This window comes from Falco biarmicus, chromosome 1 (genome assembly GCF_023638135.1).
Source record: "Falco biarmicus isolate bFalBia1 chromosome 1, bFalBia1.pri, whole genome shotgun sequence".
Taxonomy (NCBI): Eukaryota; Metazoa; Chordata; class Aves; order Falconiformes; family Falconidae; genus Falco; species Falco biarmicus.
The window spans coordinates 110,512,457-110,534,866 of NC_079288.1; the positions used below are offsets into that span (position 1 = coordinate 110,512,457).

At 54.8% G+C, this 22,410-nt stretch overlaps 1 protein-coding gene across 1 annotated transcript; it reads right to left on the reverse strand.

Moving 5' to 3' along the window:
• Nucleotides 1-14,770: 14,770 nt before the first annotated feature.
• On the reverse strand, nt 14,771-18,434 carry NKX6-1 (NK6 homeobox 1). The gene is given in 4 exon segments (XM_056349913.1): nt 14,771-15,549; nt 16,578-16,750; nt 17,361-17,849; nt 17,852-18,434. Coding segments are annotated over 4 exon segments (1,032 nt in total). The 5' UTR covers nt 17,970-18,434; the 3' UTR covers nt 14,771-15,297.
• Between the last annotated feature and the right edge of the window lie 3,976 nt (nt 18,435-22,410).

The window sequence follows — 22,410 nt, forward strand, 5'->3', positions numbered from 1 at the left end:
GTGTTTTTCTGAAAGAAAACTTTGTTGGATAGGTGCCATGGGAATTCAGACCTATTTCAGGAGCAAAGCTGGAGGCAGATGCGCTGATTTAACGCATCTGCCTCCATTTCTGATTTGGCTTGAGGAAAACACCTGTTCCTGTGCTAAGGATCACGTGTCCCATAAAAGTCACTCTTGCAGTAAGACATGCAAATCGTGGTTGTATGCATCAGCACATAGCATCATTTTCAGACAGTTAGGGTCTCTAAGAACCCTGGTCGAAGCTGGATTTGACCTTTAAAACCCAGAAATACAGTTTCCACGAGTATAATTCTTCTTATTCTTAAACTGTTCCCATTGTAAATTATAGGGCTAACAGCTGGCTTCCAATGAAGTCAACTATTAATTGTATGTTCACTACCCTGCCTTGTGTAAATCAATATGAGAAATGAGCAGTCTCCTACTATACAGCACAGACAGACACTCTACACAGGGAAGTAATTTAAGGGTTGATGTCAGCTTGCTTGGAAAGGCTTCTTTACTGCAAACAAGACAATGGAAAAACCTTATTCTAGGGAAAGCTCCCCTTAGTCCTTGTAGGTGCCAACAGAAAAATCCTGTGGCTCTGGCAGTGAAACACAACTGGTGCCATCATTCTGGCACAAATATTGGTACCGAGATAAATTATTGTCTAAATGAGCTGATTTTGCCAGCTGTAGATGATGTGCTATATAACCAGATTATACCCGTGAATTGAGGGTAGAAGTTTTTGAGGATTTTACAGCTTGGTGGTTTGTTTTTTTTTTTTCCTCATTTGCTTACTTCACTATTCACATTGAACTAGTAAAGTTAGTGGGATTATTTCAGTTCTCACCCCATGTGCCTCAAATCAGGATGTGACACACTTTGTGCCTGAATATGTGTTAGAAAAATGAAAGAATTGCCTTGATTGTCTGGTAGAGCTTGAAAGTGGCAATCGCTAGCCCTGCTGCCAGCTGTCTTACTGAAGAGCTGAGCATCCCTTCCTGGGCTGCTAGTGCGGCATAGTTATTTCCCATGTGCACTGGCAATGAAAGAACTAACTGTTAATTGAATGGCAAAAAAGTCTATTTCAGGCTTTTTTCCTGAATGAGCAGAAACCGTAAGTCATGATTCTGGTTGTGTTCATTTGGCTGTTTGGTGGGAGCAAGCAGACCCTGGGTGTCAGAGCCCTGAGCTGTTCCAGTCCTGCTCCAGGGCCCCGCAGGGAGACTTGCTGCCCTGCCCTCAGGGACGTGTGGTGGTCTCACAGGCTGACCTCCTGTTTTCCCTAAATTTAATTTGCAGTCCCCATGTAAAATCTCAGAGAGCTAATGCTCGGGAGTCAACGGTTGTTTCTATCAGCTAGGACCTGCCCAATCCACTTTGTCAGTTCAAGGAGAAAGAAAATATAAGAAAACTATCAAGTTTTAAGTGAAGCATTGTGAAGTAGCAGAGCATAACTGCACAAACCTTGTTTTCAGCAGTAGATTGGATTATCTGTATATTGTACCATAAATGGGTTAGGAGTACAAGCAGGAGATGCCCTAATCTTTTTTTTATCTATCTTTCTCTGCCTTTTTTTTTTTTTTCCTGTGGAATTCATGTGTCAGGAAATCTTTGACAAACATTATTTCCATACTTAAATTGAGCAATGAATTGAAACTGGCAAAGGAAAGGGGAAGAGAATATATTCTATAGCTGTGTCTTTTAAATTGCTTTAGCTATTGATAGTTTTGTCCCATGCTAAATGCAATTTCAACAATATAGGAAGCACAGACTGAAAAACTGAGCCCTAATTAAATCAGTAACGTTTCATTATTTCATGTGAACAATGCAAGTCTAAAGTGATCTTTCCACAGAAAAATTAAATCAAGTTCCATGTGAAAGTCTGTCATTTCAAATGTATTTCACGTCCAGTGTTCATAACAAGTTTGGGTTGCACAGAAGAGGACTGTTAGCTGTGACAAGTCCCCCAGAAACAGCATTCCCACCTCTCCTTCCCACCAGCACCCACCGTGGAGCTCAAGACCTCCTCGGGCTTTCCAAACACAGCACCAGAATAATATCTTATGGATACAAGGGTGATTTCCCTGTAAGAGACGTAATTACAGCCTCTGCTACATTAAAGAATAGGTCTCTTTGGATGTTTAGTTAGAATGGAACATATTTAAAAGCTGCTGGCTTATTGTGAAATTCAGCCTACAGCATCCAAACCTACCGTCGAGCCACAGGAAGACCCACACCTCAAGCTTCTGTTGCAGTTTGTGAAGACAAACCGTCCCATGAGCTGTGACCTGCAGGTGTCCCCCTTCAGTGTCAGACACCTTGCTGGTGGGTCAGTGATGACCCTTCAGGAGTGTGTCCCAGCTGCTGAGCACCGGTAGCCCCCAGCTGGTGGCAGGCTCTTGGGATGCTGGTGCACAGTGCTGGGGGCAGAGGGGTGTCCAACACTCCTGCGTGGCTCTCAAGCTCTTGGTCCAGTTGTGTTATCCTGTGTCATTAACATCATGCTGCGTGTAGGAGGTCATACTCATCCTCATCTGATGCAACCTCTCTGTGTGCTCCTGCAATATGGTTTTGTCATTAATATTTTATATAATCCTAGAGCGAAGAGGAATAATGTTTCCCATTGCTTCAGGTAACTTTCATTTCAAATCACGTCCCCCACATGGCATCCTACCACCTCTGTGGTGATGGTGGCATCTACACCTGCCCAGACCACGTGGTGGCTGTGCCCAGTAATCCCTACAAGGACTCCAGCGATGGCCCTGTGGAGGCTGCCACCTCTTCCACGACAGCCCCGACCAGCCTGTACGCACCTGCCTTTCAGCCTTGAAAGGGAGAATTTCCCCCAGTAAGCTGATGCCATTTTTGACAGCAGCTTCAGAGATTTGTAGTAGCTGGTGGGGGAGGGAGCCCTGGCTGTGGGGGGGGTTCTGCCAGTCCTGCTGCGCTCTTATGCGGGACACATTTGTTTTTAAACTGGCTAAGAACAATTTGTATTCTTTAGCGCCTTTCATCTGAAAATTGGAACCACCTGTGCCCATTGCATTTATTCTCTTTGCAAGTAACGCAGTTATCACTGTTACTGGTGCAGGAACAGAGCTGTGGTAGCAAGGCAGGCTGGCCAGGACAGCAGAGCCAGCAACCCCACGGCTGCCCTGCTCCTCGCTCTTCCATCAACAGAGCGCATGCACACAAATGGGGGAAGGCGGGGGGAAATACAGTGAAACTACAGGGGGAAAACTGCAGTGAAAACCATAAAGGTACATTAAGAAACTTCAGTGGTCGGGTCCCAAAGTCACCCAAGCACACTTGCCTTGTTAATCCGCAATTTGTGATTCTGAAGAAAAAAGGCGACAGCAACGATAAAGAAGGGGGAGTTCACAATTCACAAACCAATTTGTGTTGTTTCTGCAACACTGCAAAAGTGCAACTCATGAATATGCTGATGAAATTGCAATGAGAGTTTTGGCACCGTTTCATCACCTCAACTAGATTAGGAAGCAATCACACTATGGGTTTACACATCTTTGGGAACTGCTGGGGGCAGGGGGGAGGGAAAAATAGATCTGCAATATTTATAATTCGACAAAAATTGCACTGGCTCGACCATAAAATAACAATAATGATTGTGAATGGGTACGAAATGGCTTCTGGATTAGCCAAAAGGCTCGCTGTTAAGACCACTCACCATGATGCTATATTGGTACGAAAGTCTCCTCCCGCAGGGGAAAAGTCTGTGCCTAGAGGTGCGTGGTGCTGTGTGCCTGGGTTGAGTCCCATCCTAGAGCAAGGGAGCTAGAAGAGCATATGCAAGAGAGCAGGGAGAGCAGGACCACGGAACAGTCCCGCTCGGCTCATCTTTCTCTTGGATAAGGGAGCGGCAAAACAGCGATGGAGGGAGGGTCTGTACCCCCATCAGCTGGGGCAGGAGAGCAACAGCCAGGCAGGGGTGGGATTAAGATGCAGTGGAGCGTTTTGGACATTGCTTCTTCAAAGAAGTTTTTAGGTTAGACTTCTACTGTCACTGATTTGCGTGGGGCAGTACGAGGTATCTGGATTAGGAGAGATCTGGGGAGTTGGCCACCATACTTGTTTCAGAAAACAAACTGTAGTGATAAAAAAAAATTACTAATCTCATAGTCCAGTTTTGTACATGGCATGTCCCAAAAGGGAAGTACACACAGTTTTTAAGCCCTTTCAGGAGGTAAAAGCTATGAGTTTCAGGAAAAGTCATCTCTTGATAAATGGTCTACATGGAAGAGTACAACTTCTGCCCTGTTATTACTCAGCCTCTTTCAGATCTGGTGTGATGCATTCATGTAAAAAAAAAATGTAGACCAAGAGACAAAGATTAGAGTTGTATTTGGGTTCCACAATTAAATCTAGAAATAAACACTGCAGATATTGTAATAAAGCTCTGACACATTGCACCCACATGTAATGTCTGTTTAGCAACTGAAGTAGGAATAATCTTTAAGGTAACCTTGGTAGAAGCAAGTGGAGTATCAGAAGGAAGCATGGATATAGAAATAAGCCCACAGATCAGATCCTCCTCGTTTGCTCCCATGAATAGTCCTGCTGTGCTAAAATTTTTCCTTGTGCCATTTCAGGTGAAAAGGGAAATGCAAAAGTCGCATTTCCCACCGCAACCTTCTGGAGTTTTATGCTAGCCTCTCCTCAGCCTCTCTTCTTGCTTTTTTATGGGCAGTCATAAACTCTCAGTGGAGTTGATCCCATAATTACCCTAACTCTTTTATTGCTGTAGCATGCATGAGCCAGGTAAGAAAGACACAGATTTTGGGCCACTTTTTTTAAGTCTTACTGCCTGCAGCTGTCACCGTGATTAGAGAACATGCAAAATGGGATGGCACTGATTTATATGGAACAAGGATTTTTCCCCAGAAACTTCTACAGTGGCATTTTCAGAAGTGACGGCTAGTTTAAAAGAAACTTGAGAAACTGGGAGGCACAGAACCCAGGGCCACTCATGGAAATGTGCATCTGGTTTTTAAGGTTATCTGTGCTCCGATTTGTTCGGGGTTTTACACATACAGCCCAGTGCTATAAAACCAAATGGCATTGCCTCGAACACACTGATGTCACGCGGGAAGAGGGGAAAGAAATTCCTCAAAACTGATAGAGGAGAAGCTAACGATGGATGCAAAAGGGTGTAAGGTAGCATAATTCATTCTGAGAGCCATCTACCTATTTGATACCTGGTAGGTATCTGGGATATCTAATAGTATCACCCTTGCTGGTTTATTTACTAACCATCATAGTTATTCTTTTCATTACCTCCGCAGTGTAATGGTTATTTTATGAAGGCTCATTAAATTTAATGAGACACCACCAAATTTTATGGCCTTCTAATAAAATGGGTAGGGGGAGCTGTTTTCTTTCTGATTCATGCAGCTCAAGAGTAGCTTAAATAGTCAGGTATTCAGCTGGGTTACGAGCAGGGCCCCTGACATTCTTTCTGGTGGTCTCCTTGGGGAATGTCCGCGATTAACAGCAATTCAAATAAAGATGTGTACAGGGATATGCCTAGATAGGTAAAGGTTTATTTTATATACATGTCTATTTTAAATATATATTTAATATACATGCACATATTAGACCTGGGAATTTTCTTTTTTTCCAATGGAAGACACAGTTCAGCCAGAATTAGAAAGATATTGTGGGAGTATCTGGTTAGGAACTTGTCGGGCCCAGACAGAACACGCTCCAAGGTCCTCAGTGGGTGACCCAACAAAGCCAGGGTAGTTTCTCCTAGCAGAGAATCAGGTTAATGATTGCTCAGCTAATTCATTCATTTATTGCACAATTTTACATTACAGGTATTAATTTTATCAATTTTTTTTAAGTGGGGGGGGGGGGTCATCAGGGAGATTTTGGAGAACCTTGTACTGTGAAATAAATGCTTAAAACCAATAGAGAAACCAAGCGACAGCCTTCTATATGTGCCTCCTCGGGACGTGAGTAAACAGGTGGTCCATAGAGCTCCTCTTCCAAGGGTCCACTGCCTAGGAACTTCATATTGCTAAAAAAAAAAATGAATACCAAAGTGAGCTTCTTGATAAGCTATGGCAACTGGGGAGGGAAAATCCAGTGAAGGTGCAATCTGTGTCTTGTGTCTGGATCACCTGCACTATAGGGAAAGTAGAAAGTGGGGCAAGTGCTTGTTGGAGTTACTCCGGTGGAAGTGTTAGGGAAGAAGGTGGCTGGCCCATTCAGGAGCTAACCCTGCTGCGCAAAGGGGCTGCACACAGGCAGTGTGAGGCTGTGTGGGGAGTCTCGGGATAACATCCATTGCAGGGTCATGGGAGAAAAGTGCAAGGAAACAGTGATGTAGCATGCACAAGCCAGCAGCCTGCACCTAGAATAATACTGTTTTAATAAAGCAATACGTTTAAAAGTAGCAGGCAAAACCAAAAAATGCTACAAGAGCAAATCTCTCTCCTGTTGGTGTTTTATGCTGTGGTCTGGAAGTTGCGTCTGAAATCACTGTATTGAGAAAACAAGAAAAAGAAGAGAGATAAATAGATTTGAACTTGGTGATTGTGTTGTAACTTCAGTAGCGGAACAACCCAATTTAGGAAGTGAAGGCTCTCTGAAAAACGTGTGGTGATGCAGCATCGCTGAATCCCAAGTGAACAGCCCAAGCACACCAAACTCTCCCACATAAAACTGATTGAATTATAAATAAATTATCCAAAAAATGAAGCCCTTTCATTGATCACAAGTAGCCTACAACCCAATCCTGATTTCAGTAGATGTCTTTGGCACCCAGAAGTATGTGGAGAAGGGGGTCTACTCAGGCTGTTCCCTTTGTGGGTGCCTCACCAGGTATTATTGTGCCATTCACGCTCCCTGCTGTTAAGATGAAGGTAACCTTAGTGACCAGGTGCTGCGAACCAGGAATCCACGTTTCCCGCTGTTCTGTCTGGCACATAAGTTCTCCAGCTCCCTCTCCTTCACTTCTTTCCCTCCGGTGACTTGCCTGGCGTGCCGACACCTTGCTGTGTGTCTGTATCTTTCAGCCCCGGGATGGCTTCCTTTTCCAGTGACTCCAGTCACACTCCCACGGCAAGTTAGAGTGGGAGGCTTAGGGCATGTCCAGCACTAGCAGTCTTGGGCAGTTGTTCTGACCAGGCTGATAGTACTGGTTAGATGGCTAAGGCAGACCGCTGTCCCTGCGTACCAGTGATTCATGCAATACCTGTAGCCTAATAATCAACACAAACCTTGATTTCTTGCCTGGTGTTATGGTGTGATTTTAAATGTTGAACTGGTCAGGAATTTTCATTACAAAACAGATTTTTGCTGGGAAAATATCTGTCAAGCCACATCTTTCCTCTAGAAACCATAATTTTGATTAAGCTCTCCCCTAGAAAATTTCTCCGGAGGAGATTGGAATTACACATCCAATTCCAGGAGACATGAGGGATAAGAGTTGTGTTTAGCTAGAGGCCCAGCAGCATGGGTATTTACCTAAAAGGAAGGGATGTCTGGCCTCTGCTCAGCTCTGGTGTAGTCACTGACTCAAAGCTGAACAGCTCCATCCAGAGAGAAGTCCACACCAGAGCAACCTGCAGCCCAGCAGCGGGGGGCTTGCTTGGGAGGAAGGAGACACAGGTAGAGGTCCTGGTTTTTCCTAAGAAGAGATCATCAGGCTTGAACTGGAGTCTCTCATCTCCACGGTCTTTTCTACACGGACTTTTTTTTTTTCGTAAATAAAGTCTTAAAAAAAAAAAAAATGGATTTGCCCTGGTGCGAAGTATTGTGAAAGCTCAGTAACACTTGCCAGATTGGAAACTCCTTACCCATTTGGTTCAGCACTCGTAAGTACAGTCCCGTGATATTTTTCAAACGAGGCTTGTTGGCTTTGTGAGTTGGAATCTGAGTATCATTCCCAGGCAAGCACTTCACTGTCCACGAGTTCTGGTGGCTCCGGTGATGCCGCCTCCGCCGCGCACCTTTGGACACTGAGGTCAGTGTTCCTCAAAGCGGAGCAGAGCAATCCCGGGCGCTCTGAGAGGAACACCCAGATGCCCAACCCCACAAACGAAAAAAGAATTAAAACGGACCAAGGGCTGCATTTATGCCTCACCGGCGTAAAGCCAGAGGAGCTCCTGTAACTCGATTTGTTGAAGTGACAGCAAGATATCTTCCCTGATATATACCCTATAGCCTTATCATAAAGGGAGCAGTTAAGAGGTATATAAAAAAACCTGTCCATCCTCGTTAGAGTAAAGTCGAGTGTAGTCTATTCTTGCTTTAATGCAGTGATCTAATTAACCTTTAGCCAGAATTAAAATGACCTTGAATTGGCCTCGTGACCTCCAATGCTTAATGTTGTTAACTTTAAACAAGCTTTTTGGGGTGGTCAGGAGCAGCATCTGTTAAAATGGGCAAAAGGTCGAATCTATTTACTTAAATGCACCCCCTGCATGCACTGCTGCTGGATGTGCTGCCTACGGTTTTAAGTGGGATAGGGGATGGAGCCGTGAGGATAAAGGGCAGCCGATCTGTGAGAAACGGTGCGGGGAGGATGAAACATTGCTCTGAAGATGCGCTTTCACCGTCTCGTTCTCCTTCCCCGGCAGTGAGCCTCTTCGGGTTTTCCTTTGGAGTTCCGCTACGCGCAAAATGCCGCGGTGCGCGCAATGCAACCCGCCGTTGCAGCTTTCGCTCCCGCTGCCCCCCCCGGGGGCAGGAGGTGCCCAGAGTGTCACCTTTGGGGCTAAGCCGTGTTTTTCCACAGGGATCCGGAAAATACTTGCTCGTGTGTAAAAAGTAGATGCCCTGTTGAATTCCCGGATCACACGGCGACTGGTGGAAATGACTTTAAAAAAAAATACACCGCCGAGGCAAAGAATTTCGAAGGCAATATACAATAATCAGATGGAAACACCCTGCTCAGACGTGCCCTGGGGCCGGCGTGCAGGCGCTGGGGCGCTCTGTGCGGGAGTCGTTTTTGCGCTCGCCGGCCGCAGCCCTGCCGGGGCGCGCAGCCCGCAGCCGCAGCTCTGGCGGGGGACCCCGCACCGCAACCCCGGCAGCGCAGCGCGCCCTTGGGTGCCCCGCCGGCTGCGGGCACCGGCCGCGGTGCCGGCGTCGCTAGCGCTGTGACCGCCGCTAGCGCCGTCTGCGTTGCTGCTGCCGTCCCGGCTCCCGGCGCGTTTTTCCAGGCTGCTCCTTCCTTTTCCTGCTCGAAGCCGGAGCTCCAACGCCGGCTGTTTGTAGTACATTAACATCTGCAATGTGGCGATTATTTTGCATAATCGATACCATCAAGTTCCTTTTCTGGGGGACCCTCGTGTTTATTTACATTTATTCCGCACACGTCAGTTTCCATCAGGAGCAAAACCGATTTTCTTGTCCTGCATCTGCTCCCGGGATAACCTTAACTCACCGTAAATCTACCGGCGCTGCCGCGGCCGGGAGCCCGAGCTGCCGGTGCCGCCGTGGCGGGGCAGCGCCCGGCTCCGCCGCTGTAGAACCGGCCTCGAGGGCAGCGGGGCTGGGAGGGAGCAGGGCACCTCTGCTATTAATTGTTGTTATTATTGTTATTATTATTTATTTTTATTTATTTTGCCGGCAGTTTCTGTTTATGGCGTGATGCATTTGAGCCCAAACACATTAGGTGCATTATTCATTGGGTACATTTGTCAGAACATGCATGTGTATAAAGAACTAATGATCCATATTAAATTAATGACGCTATAAAAAAGAAAAATACCCCATACATGCAGTTTATGACGGCAACTCCCGACTTTGATAAACCATAGAAAAGACCTAATCAGATGAAGCATTGGACTGTTCCGTCTCCAAAATTACATTTCTCGAAATGTGCTTGTACACAATGTTGGTTTTATTAAAACAAATTAATTCAGTCATTAAGGAATCATACGGCAAGTGTCTCATAAGTCAGGACCTCCAGTGTAACAAATTGATTAAATGACTGTGTAATAGTCTCTTTAAACAAATCTAGTGTAACAAGTTAATAGATCTGCTCAATTACCATGCTGGGGTGATGAGGATGTGGGCAACTCTCTCATTAAATCCGGGATAGCGGGGGGGGGGGGGGGGGGGAAGGGGGGCGGGGGGAGGGGCGCGGGTTGTGCGGCGCGGAGGTGCGTGTCGGTGGGGCCGGGCTGCGCTCCCGCAGCTCCCGCGGGGAAGGGGCCGGGGCCGGGCGGGGGTGGCTCCGGGATCCAGGATCCGGGCAGGGCCACCCCGCCATCGCCCCAGGGCTCCTCCTGACACCCCAGAGCCGGGGGCGCCGGAGAAAAATCTATTACCCCGCTGCCATTTTGTTAAGTGTTTGCTCCCCGTTGTGACCCTGCCACTTTATCTGTTGATTTTTATTTTCTGAGTGCATGTTGCCCATATGTTACTCTAATAGTTGCTATAATTCTTGAGCAATAGGGCTCGTATTTTACTGAGCTGAATTAAAAAGAATGCACTTTAATAAAAAACCCGAGCAATACACTAATGGCTTGACATTGATGTATTTGCATAAAGATGAATTATATGGGCTCGCTTGACACGACTTTTAATAAATGATCGAGGACGTTATTACAGGGATGCACTTGGGTGTGCGGCAGCGGGTGATTGCCGCAAGGCCAGCGCCAGGCGCTGCCCGCAGCCCACCGGCCCCGCAAAGCAGCGCCAGGAGCCACCCGCAGCCCCGGGCCGCTGGGCAGCGGTGAAACCCGCAGGGGATGCGGAGCGGTGCGGCAGCCCGCGCCGCTGTGGTATAGATAACGTTGTTCCTATAGATGGTGTTTGCCGGGGCGCGTAGCCGCGGGTGCGGGTGCGGTGCGGGGTGCCCGCCGCTCCCTGCGGCAGTGCCGCCTCCAGCTCCCCGGCAGATGTTTGCGTCCCTCCCGGAGACTTGTAACCGCTGTTCGAGACAGCTGGTAAACGCTGCTAGAAACATGTATCTGGAAAATACCTATCGGTGCAGAAGGTAAAGGCGGAGCCGCAATTAGGAGGGAGCAGTTCATCTTGCTTCGTAATTTGCGTGCAGCGACGCCGGCTCTGAACGCGGGATAACTCTGCCGGCGCCGGTGTCTCGCTCTCGGCGGCCTCCATACGGGAAGGGAACCTGGGGGGCCGGGGGGCGGGGAGGGGCGGGCCGGGGTTGAAAGCCCACCACCCGCATTTGAACCCCTCGTTTCTCTAGGATGCGGGACGACTCGTGTCCCGAGGGAGGGGGTGTAGGAAAGCAAAGCCCAGGGGCGGCTGGCACGGATAGAACGAAAAGTCCTGCAGCAAACGGCATCCCGGCGCCAAACGGCGGGAGAGCGGGGGCGAAACCGGCGCGTGCTCGCTGTGGGAAGCGTTGCCAATTAACAGCACTGAGAAGTGATGAATGATAACGGCATTTCAGGAGCTCGGAACAGGCGAACAGGCGTGAGGGGCAGGGTGCGAGAGGTCAACACTCGCTGAACCGGCCGGGCTGCCCCGACGGGGCTGGCGGTGTGGGCATCCCCTTGGCAGGGGGCAGGCGTTGCCTCGCCTGCTGCCTGCGCTGGGGGGGAGTTGCTGCCGGGATTAAAGAGTCCGGAGGCCTGGGAGTTGTGACGGCGCTGGCGTAGGGCCTGTCAGGGGCCGGGTGCCGGTGGCACACAGACCACGACACCCACACCACCCCCACGCACGTGTCCCGAGGCCAGCGGCCACTTCGTTACCCCACGAGGGGTGAGCCCGGGCTTCCCTTGCAACCCGCCTGCCTCGGCGGGCTGCCGGCCTCGGGGCCCTGCGGCACGGCGGTGCGGATCCCGCTCGCTCACGTCCGTATGTCCCGCATCCATATGCATGTCTCCCGCGGGCAGCAGCTGCCGGCCGGGAGCGGGGTACGGGTGGCGGGGCTGGCCCCCGGCCCCCTTTTCCCTCCCCGTGCCTTCCCCGCCCCCCTCCCCCCCCGAAGCCCCTCGGTGCCGACGGCTGTTGCGGGGCGCGGAGCGGGGACCCGCTCCCGGTGCCTTTCCGCGGGCAAAAAAGTTTTCTCCGCCCGCAGCGGTGCTCGGTGGGGCTGGGGAGGGACCGCAGCGGGTCCCCGTCGCGAAGTGCCGCGGCAAAGCAGGGGCGGTGGGAAAGCAGGGAGGATGGATGCGTTCGGCACGCTGGGATTGCGGGGCCGGGAATTGCTCCCTGCGCGCTACAGAAGGCACGTGGCAGGGAGCGCAGCAGGGTAAAGCGAGGAACAGCCGCCTGTATTTCCCCCGGGGAGGGGAATCCGCACCCGTGCGCGGAAAGGAGCGGGGTTTAACCGCAAGGGCTCTATTACAGAAAGAAAGGAAAACGAAAAGCTGTTGTCGGGGGCCGGGGGGGGGCGCGGAAATATCTAAAAGGAGTTGCGGGGATCAGCCCGCGGTGGCCGCTCAGCGCTCAGCCCGGGACCGCCCGCCTCGCTGCGCGTCCGCGCAGCCGCCGCCCGCCGCTGCCCAGGCGTGTGCGCGGCCGCCCGCTCCCCGCGGGGGTGCCGGGCCCCGGCGCAGGGCGACACGGCGGCGCGGTGCTGTGGTAGTGTCGCTGTCCCTGAGTTTGTACCGTCACGCCGCGAACCCCCGCGTGTGCGGAGGGTCGACCCGACCCCGCGGCTGATCTGGGCCGGGCCCCGCGCCCGCGGGAGCTCCGCGCCCCGTCCATCTCGCTGGCATTTTGCGTCCTAACTGCCCGCTGCGATGTCCGTGGCAGCGATCCCGCGGTCAGTTGTTGGATCTCCTCCTAAAAAGTTCTCTCCTTGGGGGAAAGGCAGGCTGCGCCGAGCCGTGGTTGGTTTTCAAAACCTGCCCCGCAAAGGGGGGGCCGCTGAGCTCATGTGAATAACCTGCTCTTTTCTCCAGCGCCCCGGACAAAACCGGCCTAACCGAGCGATCAGAGCCGGGCTTTCTTCCCTGCGATTCCACTTGGACCGTGCCAACTTCAACCGGTGGCCAGCTGGGTCTCTGTGCAGAAGTAAATTAACTGGAAAACCTCAGGCGGTGCTGCAGTCAACTGGAAAAGGGGACGGGGGGCGCCGGGGCGGGCGGCGCTCACGGCAGCCCGGGGGCGCACGGGTGGGCGCCGGGACCCGCCGGGCGGCGGAGCGGCCGCCGGTGAAAGGCGCTGAGGGGGGTGCCGGCGGCCACAGCCCGGCGGGGACCCCCGGCCGGGCGCTGCCACCGGGCCGGGCTCAAGCCGGCAGCGGGCGGTCCCTGCCCAGGCCGTCCGGGCCTCGCCATGTTTTCATTTCTTTCCCATGGCCCCGCCAAACCCACGGGGAAATCGTAACGGCGAGAGCCGGCAGGGTCGAGACGGCAACTCTGCAAACCGCCCGGCCTTTCCCGTCCTGCCGTCACAACGCGCCGGGACAGATGTGGGGGGGCCGGTGGGCGATGGGCAGCCCCGGCATCCCGGCCTGGGGGAGCCCCGGCAGCCGCAGCCGCAGCGCCGGGGCTCGCTCCCTCCTCCCGGCCCCGGCATTGTCATTGAAAGCGGAATAAAACCCTGCTCTACTCTTTTTTTTTTTTTTTTTTTTTTTTTTTTTTTTCCCCCGCCCCGTGTAGAAAATGATCCACAAATTTACGGAAGAATACGAATTTTTTTTTTTTTTCCTCCAGAATAGCTGGCCCTTTTCTCCCTCATGTCAGCGCTTCTGTTTGCTCTGCTGCAGCCCTGAAAAAAAAGCCGATTGTTTCTGGTCTGTTTAGATATGGAAATGATCGCGTCTAGATAATGAGTTTTAATTTAAACCAGTTGTTTCGGTATTGGGTCTAACTATTTACTCTAGACCCTTAGGAGGGCTCTTATTTTATTCGTTGTTTTCTCCTCGGAAAGCAGTTTCTTTCCCATAATAATGGTAACACTCTGCCCTCGATAACAGCTTGCGTTGCCCGCCGCTTAAAAAAAAAAAAAAAAAAAAAAAAAGAAGTTAATACAGCCTAATTTAGGCTGAGACAAACCGCTCCGGGGGCCGGGTAGAAACTTTGCCTTGCCCGCTCACGGATAGGAGCCGCCAGCCCCGTTCCCAAACAAGCCGCCGCTTATTTTATTTGTATCCTTCTTCAACCCCCACAACAAAGTGGACAACTTCCATCGTTAAAAAAAACCAACCAACCAACCAACAAAACCCGAAAACCCAAACACCCCCAACAAAAGCCAAACAACCAAAAACCAAAAAAACCCCAATCCTAACACAATCACAAAAAAAAACCAATCCACACCCAAAAACCCCTACTACTGAGATTAAACAAAAGATCCTGAAAATTATCTCCTTTTTTTTTTTCCTCTCCTCCTGCACCGTGGTTTCATTATTTAATCTCTGACGAGATCAGATTATCTGTACCCTTTAGTGAAGGCAGCAGACATCTTTAAACTGGTTTAATTGATTTATCTTTTTTTTTTAAACAGAAAGTGCATTACATTTAACTGGTCTTGCAAAGGGCTTTTCTTCTCTTTATAAACCGAATTCTTTTTAATATAAATTAATAAATGTTAAGATGCTATATCACGATATATCATCGTTATTAGCTTAAAAAAAAAGAAAACAATTTACATTCTATAGTATTCCGTATGATACAAAAGAAAACACACTTTAAATTCAATTACAGCAACTAAATGAATTTTTTTATATTTTGACTGAAAGTGGTCGTGACAATTCCCACCAGCTACTTTTTCCAACACGCGGTTGATTGGAAACGGTGTAAGTGAAAGCAAACTCTGTCCCTTCGCCCTTCGCCCTCCCCCCCCGCCTCCCCCCCCCCGCCCCACGACCGCAACAGAAAGTGTTTCAAAAATACTAATAAATAGCACGCGAGGCCGCTGCAGTTTGGGCCGGAGGGGGGGGGCCAGTGGCGGCCACGGCGGCTTTAGCCTCGGCGGCCCCGGTGCCACCCGTCCCGGGGCTTCGGGGGTGCCCCCGGTGTGCCGCCGGTGCCGGGAGCGCGGGACGGTGCGGGCCGGGCGGGGGGCGGCGCCCCCGGCCCCCGCTGTACAAAAAAAGAAGGTATTTTACATTTTAAATATTCACATTAAGGAACGCCTACGGTCGCGGTGACTCACGGTTTATTTACAAAGAGCCGGCAACAGGCGGCCGCTGCCCCGCCGGTAGCGGGACCCGGCACCGGGGCAGCCCCGCCGCTCCCCACCCTACAACACGCGGGGCGGGGGTCCGCTCCGCCGGCAGTCCTCTCTGCCCCCCCTCCGGCTTCTACTCCTCCTCTTCCTCCTCCTGCCGGGCGCGTAGAGTCTAGAAAAATAGATCTGTACATCTCCGAACGCGGCGACGGGCGGGGCGGGCTAGGCGGAGGCCTCCCCCTCGGGGGGGTGCAGCAGCAGCCCGCCGCCCCCCGGCTTGTGTTTCTTCAGCAGCTGCGTGATCTTCTCGTCGTCCGAGTTGGGGTCCAGGGGCTTGTTGTAGTCGTCGTCCTCCTCCTCGTTCTCCGAGGCGCCCTTCAGCCGCTCCGTCTCCGAGTCCTGCTTCTTCTTCGCCGTCGCCATCTCGGCCGCGTGCTTCTTCCGCCACTTGGTCCGTCGGTTCTGGAACCAGACCTGCCCCCGCCGCCACCGTCATCATCACCGGCACCACCGGCACCCGCGGCCGCTCGCCCCCCGCCGGCGCGGCCGAGCCCACCGGGCCGCCCCCGCCCCGCTGCCCGGCGCTTCCCCGTCCCCAGCGGGCGGCAGCGGCTCCCGCTCCACCAGCCGCCGGGCCGTTCCCCCGTCAACCGAAAGCAGCCGGAGCCCCCCGTCCCGGCACGGGTCCCCCCCCCTCCCCCGACCGGCCAACAGCCGCCCCCAGCCCCGCGGCGGGGGGTGTGGGGGGGCACGACACGCATTTCGTGCTCAGCCCTTCCCCAGCCGCCCCTGCCCCGCCAGATGCATTCATTCGCTGGCAGGGCGCTGGCAGGGGAGGGGGTCATTTTCATTGTAGAGGCTGCAATAATTTATTCGCAGCCATTGGACATTTTTGCAGTGACAAAGGAGGGTCTCTAGATGGGTCTGAAAGCCTGAGCACCGCCGGGAGGCCCCTCTGGCCCAGCCCGCCTCGTGTCCCCGCGCCCGCGGAGCAAACGCCTCCCCCCGGCATGTCCCCGGGGGGGCACAGCCCTGGCTCCCACCCCCTCGCATCCCCGCTTTGCCCGCAGCTCGGAGTTTAACTACAACGGGGAGTTGGGGCGGGACAGCCCGAGCGGGGTGCGCGACCCCAGCCCGCTTTGGGTGGGCTGCGGGCAGAAGAGCTATGCCCTGACACCCCCTCCCCCCCTTCCCACCCACCCCAGCACGGCGGCCACCCCCGTGGCGTTCAGCCTGAACGCACCGGGCTTCTCGGTCCTGCCTGGGTTTGTTAGGTTCGGGTTTTAAAACAAAATACGCTTTGAAGCATCCTTTTCAGCCCCGCCGGTAAGGCAACTGAGCGCGGGTTGCCGGTAGCTGCCGGGGGAGCCCTCGCCGCCCCGGCCCGCAGCACCCCCGGCCGCGCGAGCGAGCCCCGCTTTGCCGCGGCGGGGCCGGTCCGAGCCGGGCGCTTTGCGCTGCGCCAGCCCCGCACCGCTCTGTGCGGGAGCCGCTCCGCTCACCTTGACCTGGCTCTCCGTCATCCCCAGCGAATAGGCCAGCCGGGCTCGCTCCGGGCCGGCCAGATATTTCGTTTGCTCGAAAGTCTTTTCCAGGGCGAAAATCTGCTGGCCAGAAAAAGTGGGTCTGGTATGTTTTCTCTTTCCGTCCTTATCCAGCAAAATTGAGCCTTGATCTGGCGGGGGGCGAGAGAAAGGGAAGGCACGGACAGACACGTTAATCTACGTATTTGGGAAAGCGCTTCGCTCTCAAGCGGCCCTGGGGGATGGGGAGGGGTGTCACTCCGGGGGGGTGGGTGGGGGGCTGTAACAAAACTGCTGCCTGGACAACGCCAGCCTCCCGGCTTCCCCTGGTTATTTTTCCTTTGAGGATTGAAAATCTGAGCGGGCAAACGATATCGTTTTCTAGAAAAGCTGCAGCCACTGCAAGCGGGCGGCAACGCAAAGTCCCGCTCTGGGAAAGTTTGTTCGCGCCCCGAAAACCAGCCCCGGCTCCGAGAGACCCGGGCGGGGACGGGGAGAGCAGGCGCCCCCCCCACCCCGGGAGGCTCCCCGCTGCGCCGGCGAGAACCCGCATTTTACAGGGCTTCGCGCCGACCGAGGGGGAGGGAGAAGGCAGAGCAAACTTAGGAAACAAAAACAAAAGAAAGCGAGGCAAAGCCGGCCCTGGTTGGGGGGCCGGGAGGGTCTCGCCGCGATGCCGGGGCTGCCCGGCGCCCGGAGAGGACTCCGGCGGGGCTCTACGGGCCCGCTCCCCTCCGCTGCTCCGCCACGCTGGGTACTCACGGGGGGCGCAGGCGAGGCGGGCGTCCCTCCAGGGCGGGCTCTGCATCACCCCCGGCCAGAAGATGGGCGTCCGGCCGGGCAGCTCGGCCAGCGGCTTGGGGTAGCGCCCGGCGGCCACGGCGGCGGCGGCGGCGGCGGCACCGGGGCTGAAGTAGAGGGCGGGCGGCGGCGGCGGCGGCGGGCTGAGGCTGCCGAAGCGGGGTAGCCCGGCCAGCAGCCCGGCGGGCGCCGCCGAGGAGGCGGAGGGCGAGGCGGAGGCGAGCGCGGCGCCCGGCAGGGGCATGGAGGGCCGGCTGAGGATGTCGTTGATGCCGTGCGGGGTGGCGGCCGAGAGCTGCGGCGGGGCCGAGCCCAGCGCCGAGAGCCCGCCCGCGGCGGCGGCGGCAGCGGGCGCCTTGAGGCCGGGGGAGCCGAGCGGCGGCGAGGGCGAGGCAGAGGCGGGCGAGGCGGAGGCGGAGGAGGAGGAGGCGGGCCCCGGCGGGCAGGGGGTACGCGGGGGTACAGCGGCGCCTTCATCTCGGCCATGCTGTGCAGGGCGGCCAGCGGCGGGCTGCCCAGCAGGAAGGCGCCCTGCCGGGGCGCGCCGTCCATCTGCCCCAGCGCCAGCATCCCCGCGCCGCCGCCGCCAGGCCGGGGCGGGAGGCCCGGCCGGCCCCTAGCGCCGCGGGGCCCCGGCGGCCGGCCCGGGGGTGCCGCCCGCACCGGGGCCGCGCATCCGGCCCGCGGGGGCCGCCGCCTCTAGCGGGGAGCTGCGCGCCCGAGCGGCGGCCCCGCCGCCCCGCCGGGCATCAGGGCTGCGCCTCGGCGGCCGCTGGCGGGGAGGAAAGCGGCGCTGCTCTCGGCGGGTGCCTATGTACGTGTATATGCGCAGTGTCCGTGCGTATACACGTATATGCCTCCTCTCCCCGTGCCTGCGAGGAGCTGGGGGCTCACAGCGGCGCGGGGGCCGCGCTCGCCGCCCCTGCCGCCTCCCCGGCGCCCCGCATCCCTCCCGGCGCGGTTCCCGCTGGCTGGCTGCCGGCGCGGCTGTCGGGGCTGCGGGCGCGGCTCGGGGCGCACTGCCGCGCCGCCCCGCTCCCTGCCTCCTTTAGCGGGGGCACGGCCGGCAGCGGGCGCGGCGGCGGCGGCGGCGGGCGGGGGCGGGGCGGCGGCCGGCCCTGCCCACCGCGCCGCGCCCGCCTCGCCAACTTCGGTCTCGCCTCGCTCTCCTCTCCTTTCATTTTCCCCTCCACTCTCTCTTCCCCTCTCCTCTCCTTTTTTCTTTTTCCTTTCCCTCTTTCCTCTCCTTTCCCTTTCCCTCTCCTCTTTGCTCTTCTTTGTCCTTTCCCTTTGCGTATCCTTTTTCTTTCCTCTTTCCTTCCAAGCTTTCTTCTTCTTTTTATTTTTTTTTCTCCCTCGTTTCCTTTTCCTTCTTTACTTGTTTTCTTTTTCCTCTCTCGTTTCCTTTTCCTTTTTTAATCTCTGGTTTCCTTTTCCTTCTTTTCTCTTTTTCCTTTTTTTCTCGTTTCCTGTTCCTTTTTTCCCTTTTTTCTTTTATTCTCTCATTTCCTTTTCCTCTCTCGTTTCCTTTTCCTTCTTTTCCCCGTTTTCCTTTTCCTTTCCCGCTTCCTTTCCCTTCTTTTTCCTTTTTTCTCATTTTCTTTTCCCTCTCTCATTTAATTTTGCGCTCTTTTCCTCTCACTTTCCTCTCCTCTCTCCTCATTCTCATCTCCCTCTCTTTACGTTTCTTCTTTCCTTTCCTCCTTTCCTTCCTCCTTTGCTTGCTTCCTTCCCTCTTTCCTTCCCTCTTTCCTTCCCTCTTTCCTTCCCTCTTTCCTTCCCTCTTTCCTTCCCTCTTTCCTTCCCTCTCTCCTTCCCTCTCTCCTTCCCTCTCTCCTTCCCTCTTTCCTTCCTTCTTTTCCCCTTTTCCCTTCCTTTCCCTCGCTCCCTCTGTCCCTGTGCCCGGTAAGCACTGCGGGGAGCGGAGCCGCCGCCGCCCCGGCGGCCCTGCCCCGGTGCCCGCCCCGCGTTCTCCTGCGCACCGGAGCGGCGCGTTGGTCCCGCCCGGCCACCGGCCGGTGCTGCGCACCCCAGGCCCGCGGTAACCAGCCCCCTCGACACTTGTCCCCAGCGCCCCCGGCTGCTCCCGGCTCTTCCTGACGCCTGGGGCTGGAAGGGAAAAAATCCCATGTGGCCCCTGACGAGCGTCCCGCGGAGGGGAGAGACGTGCAAACCCACCGTAAATAACTGTTACCCGGTGCTGGCTGCGCCCGAGCGCGTGTGCCTGGGTGAGCTGCATTTCCTCGGGTGTGGAATTTCGAGTCTTTTTTTTTTTTTTTCCCTTTTCTTTTGAGGACGGTAATTACGGATTTCAGATAAAGCCAAAGCAAGTCGATTCTTGACCTGCGACGGTGTTTCCTTCTATCCCTAATATCCCAGTTGCTTGGAATTGGTTTAGTTTAATTTACAAAGCCGCGAAAAACACTTGGAGAACGCGTAGGGCACGGTCTTGCCTGGCTGTAACTTTTGGCCGGCCCCCCGAACCGAGCCTCCGAGAAGCTCGCCTTTAAGTCCCTGGCTTCGATTTTTATTTTTTTTTTCCTTGGGTCACTTCTCAGATATTCTAAAACTAAACCACCAACAACAAAAAAGTCTTTTCTGGCGGGTTTCAGCGGAGCCGGCGAGCGCTCGGCCGCGGCAGCCCCGCACCGCCGGCCCCGCAGCTTCGGGCGCGCCAGGGCTCGGCTCGGGCAGCGGGGGGGAGGGGTGGTGGTGTGTGTGGCACCTGCATTTTAACTGGAAGGAGAAAAATGAAACTGGGTTTGGAGGCGTAGAGGCCGGTGCCCTGCGGGCCGGCACCCAACGGAGCTGCTTTTCCTCCCGCCTGCAGAGGAGATGGTGCGGGGGCCGGGGTCTGCGTCGGTGCGGCTGGGGATGGAGAGGCCAGAGGCTCCCTGCCCGGAGACCCCCGAGGGAACTTTTCCGGGGCGGCCACCGGCAGCGGCGGCAGCTCCAGCCGCCGCTCCGCGCTGGCGGCGGGGGGACCCCGGGGCCCCGAGCCCGCAGGGAGGGACCCGGCCGCCCTGGCCTGCTCCTGCGGTGGGTCCCTGCGGGGCCGCTCGGGGCTGCTGCGGGCAGGCGGCAGTGCGGATGCGGGGCTCAGCCTGCCCGGCCGGCGGCTCGCAGGCAGCAGCACCGCCCGCTCCGCTCGCCCCTTGCGCCCTCCCCGGCCGCAGCGGCAGCCCAGCGCCTCGGGGTTTGTGTTCTAGCGAAAGCAAAACAACACAATCCCTCCCGCACAAACCGCTTCTCCTTCCTTCCTTCCTTCCTTCTGGAATGAACGGATAGCGTCTCGAAAAAGAGCTTTTATTTGGGGGCCGCCTCGCGCAACTTCTTTCCTGAAAATAGCATCGCAGGTGAGATGGCGCCAATATGACTGACCCGTGCTTGAGAAATAGTTCGGATTCAAAAGCAGACGCCAGCATTACCTCCTTTCTGTGTCTTTGATAACTCTCACGCAGAAAGACTTGGAAATGGTGATATTTAGTTCCTTTTCCAGGCTCAGTTTTTGGTTCGCTTGAGCCCAGCCGTAGGCAGGCGAAGTTGCTCCGACGGCAGCTGGGGGCCGAGCTGAGCAGCGGGTGGGGGGCTCCGTTGGCAACCCAGCCCAGGCAGCGGGTGGGGGGCTCCGTCGGCACCCCAGGCAGCGGGTAGGGGTAAAACCGCCCCAACAACAAACTTAACGGGGAGAACAAACCGCAGCGGGAAAACGCCGCCGCCAAGCTGCTCCTTGAGCACCCGCGGGTACCGAACGGGCCCGCTGCGGCCGGGGGCTGCTCGTTAATACCCGCTTGCACCGTTTTCACATGGTCTCATCGTCCTTGCCGCGCATAAAGCAACCACCAAGTTAAACCACGAAAGAGAACAGCCGCCGGGCGAGCGGGGGGTGCGGGCGGAGAGGAGGAGAAACCGGGAAGGGAGAGCAGCTCCCTCGGGAACGCCGCGGGGCCTCGGGGAGGGACCCGGGGGGCGGCAGGGGCAGCGGGTCCCGAGGGGTCCCGGGGGCGGCGGCAGGGAGGGGCTCAAGTTGCGACGGAGACCCCGGTCACACAGAGGGGAGGCGAGAAGGAGAGGTGAATTAAGAAGAACACAGCAGGAGCGTTGTCAGAAGAAGCTGTAGTTATTTGCTTGCTCGTTTGAAGCGGAGGGACGAGTGCCCCAGCAGCTGCGCCTCTGAAAATCACCTTGGCTGGAATCGTCCCAGCATCTGACAGGAAAAAAAAATAATCATGAGAACACCTACAATTAAAAGGTCCAAAGTGCGTTGGCATAGCGGGGCCAGGTATTCTTCAAGCTGACGACCCGAACTGCAGCTGGCTGCACCGTGCCACTTACGGTGTCCAGCTGTGCCAGGGGCTGTGCTGCCAAGGGCAGGCTGGCCCGGCCCTGTCCAGAGCTTTCAGCCTTCCAGCAGCGGAGGCAGATGCCAGGGATCCCACCTTGACCAGCTTTTGCCCCACGAAGTCATCATGACTGGGAAAAGGGTCTGTCTGAACTAAGTCAAGTAATAGTTTTATTTAGCAAATAAAATGCTTTGCCATTACCGTAAGTTCTTGGTTGCAATTGAGCAGTCGGTTACTTTCTTAAAGTGATGGATAGGTATTTAGACACCTTGTTATTGTAGCAGCACTGTGAAGCCACTGAATCATTTGTTGCCTGCTCTACATGGTAGAAAGGAACGGAGCCAGGAAAGCCTAATGTTCTTCTGGGTGCTAATTCCAACTCTTAATCAAGATCTGATTACCAAAAAGGAAGACAGAGCATAAAAATGCTATAAAGATTTAAAATTTTTCTATCTTGCCCATAATTCATGCCACAAATGTGTCCATTATGGCATTCACTCTAGCAGGAAAATTGTGATGTTGTTGCAAGATTCCCTACAGCAGAGCTCCTGCCAATGATGATGAATAATCTCAGTCCATATGCTAGCCCTATACAGCTCTATAGTACCAGTGTGCTCTCATTCTCTTTCTGCTTCCTCAAAAACATGCAATATCTGAAGAACAGTAAA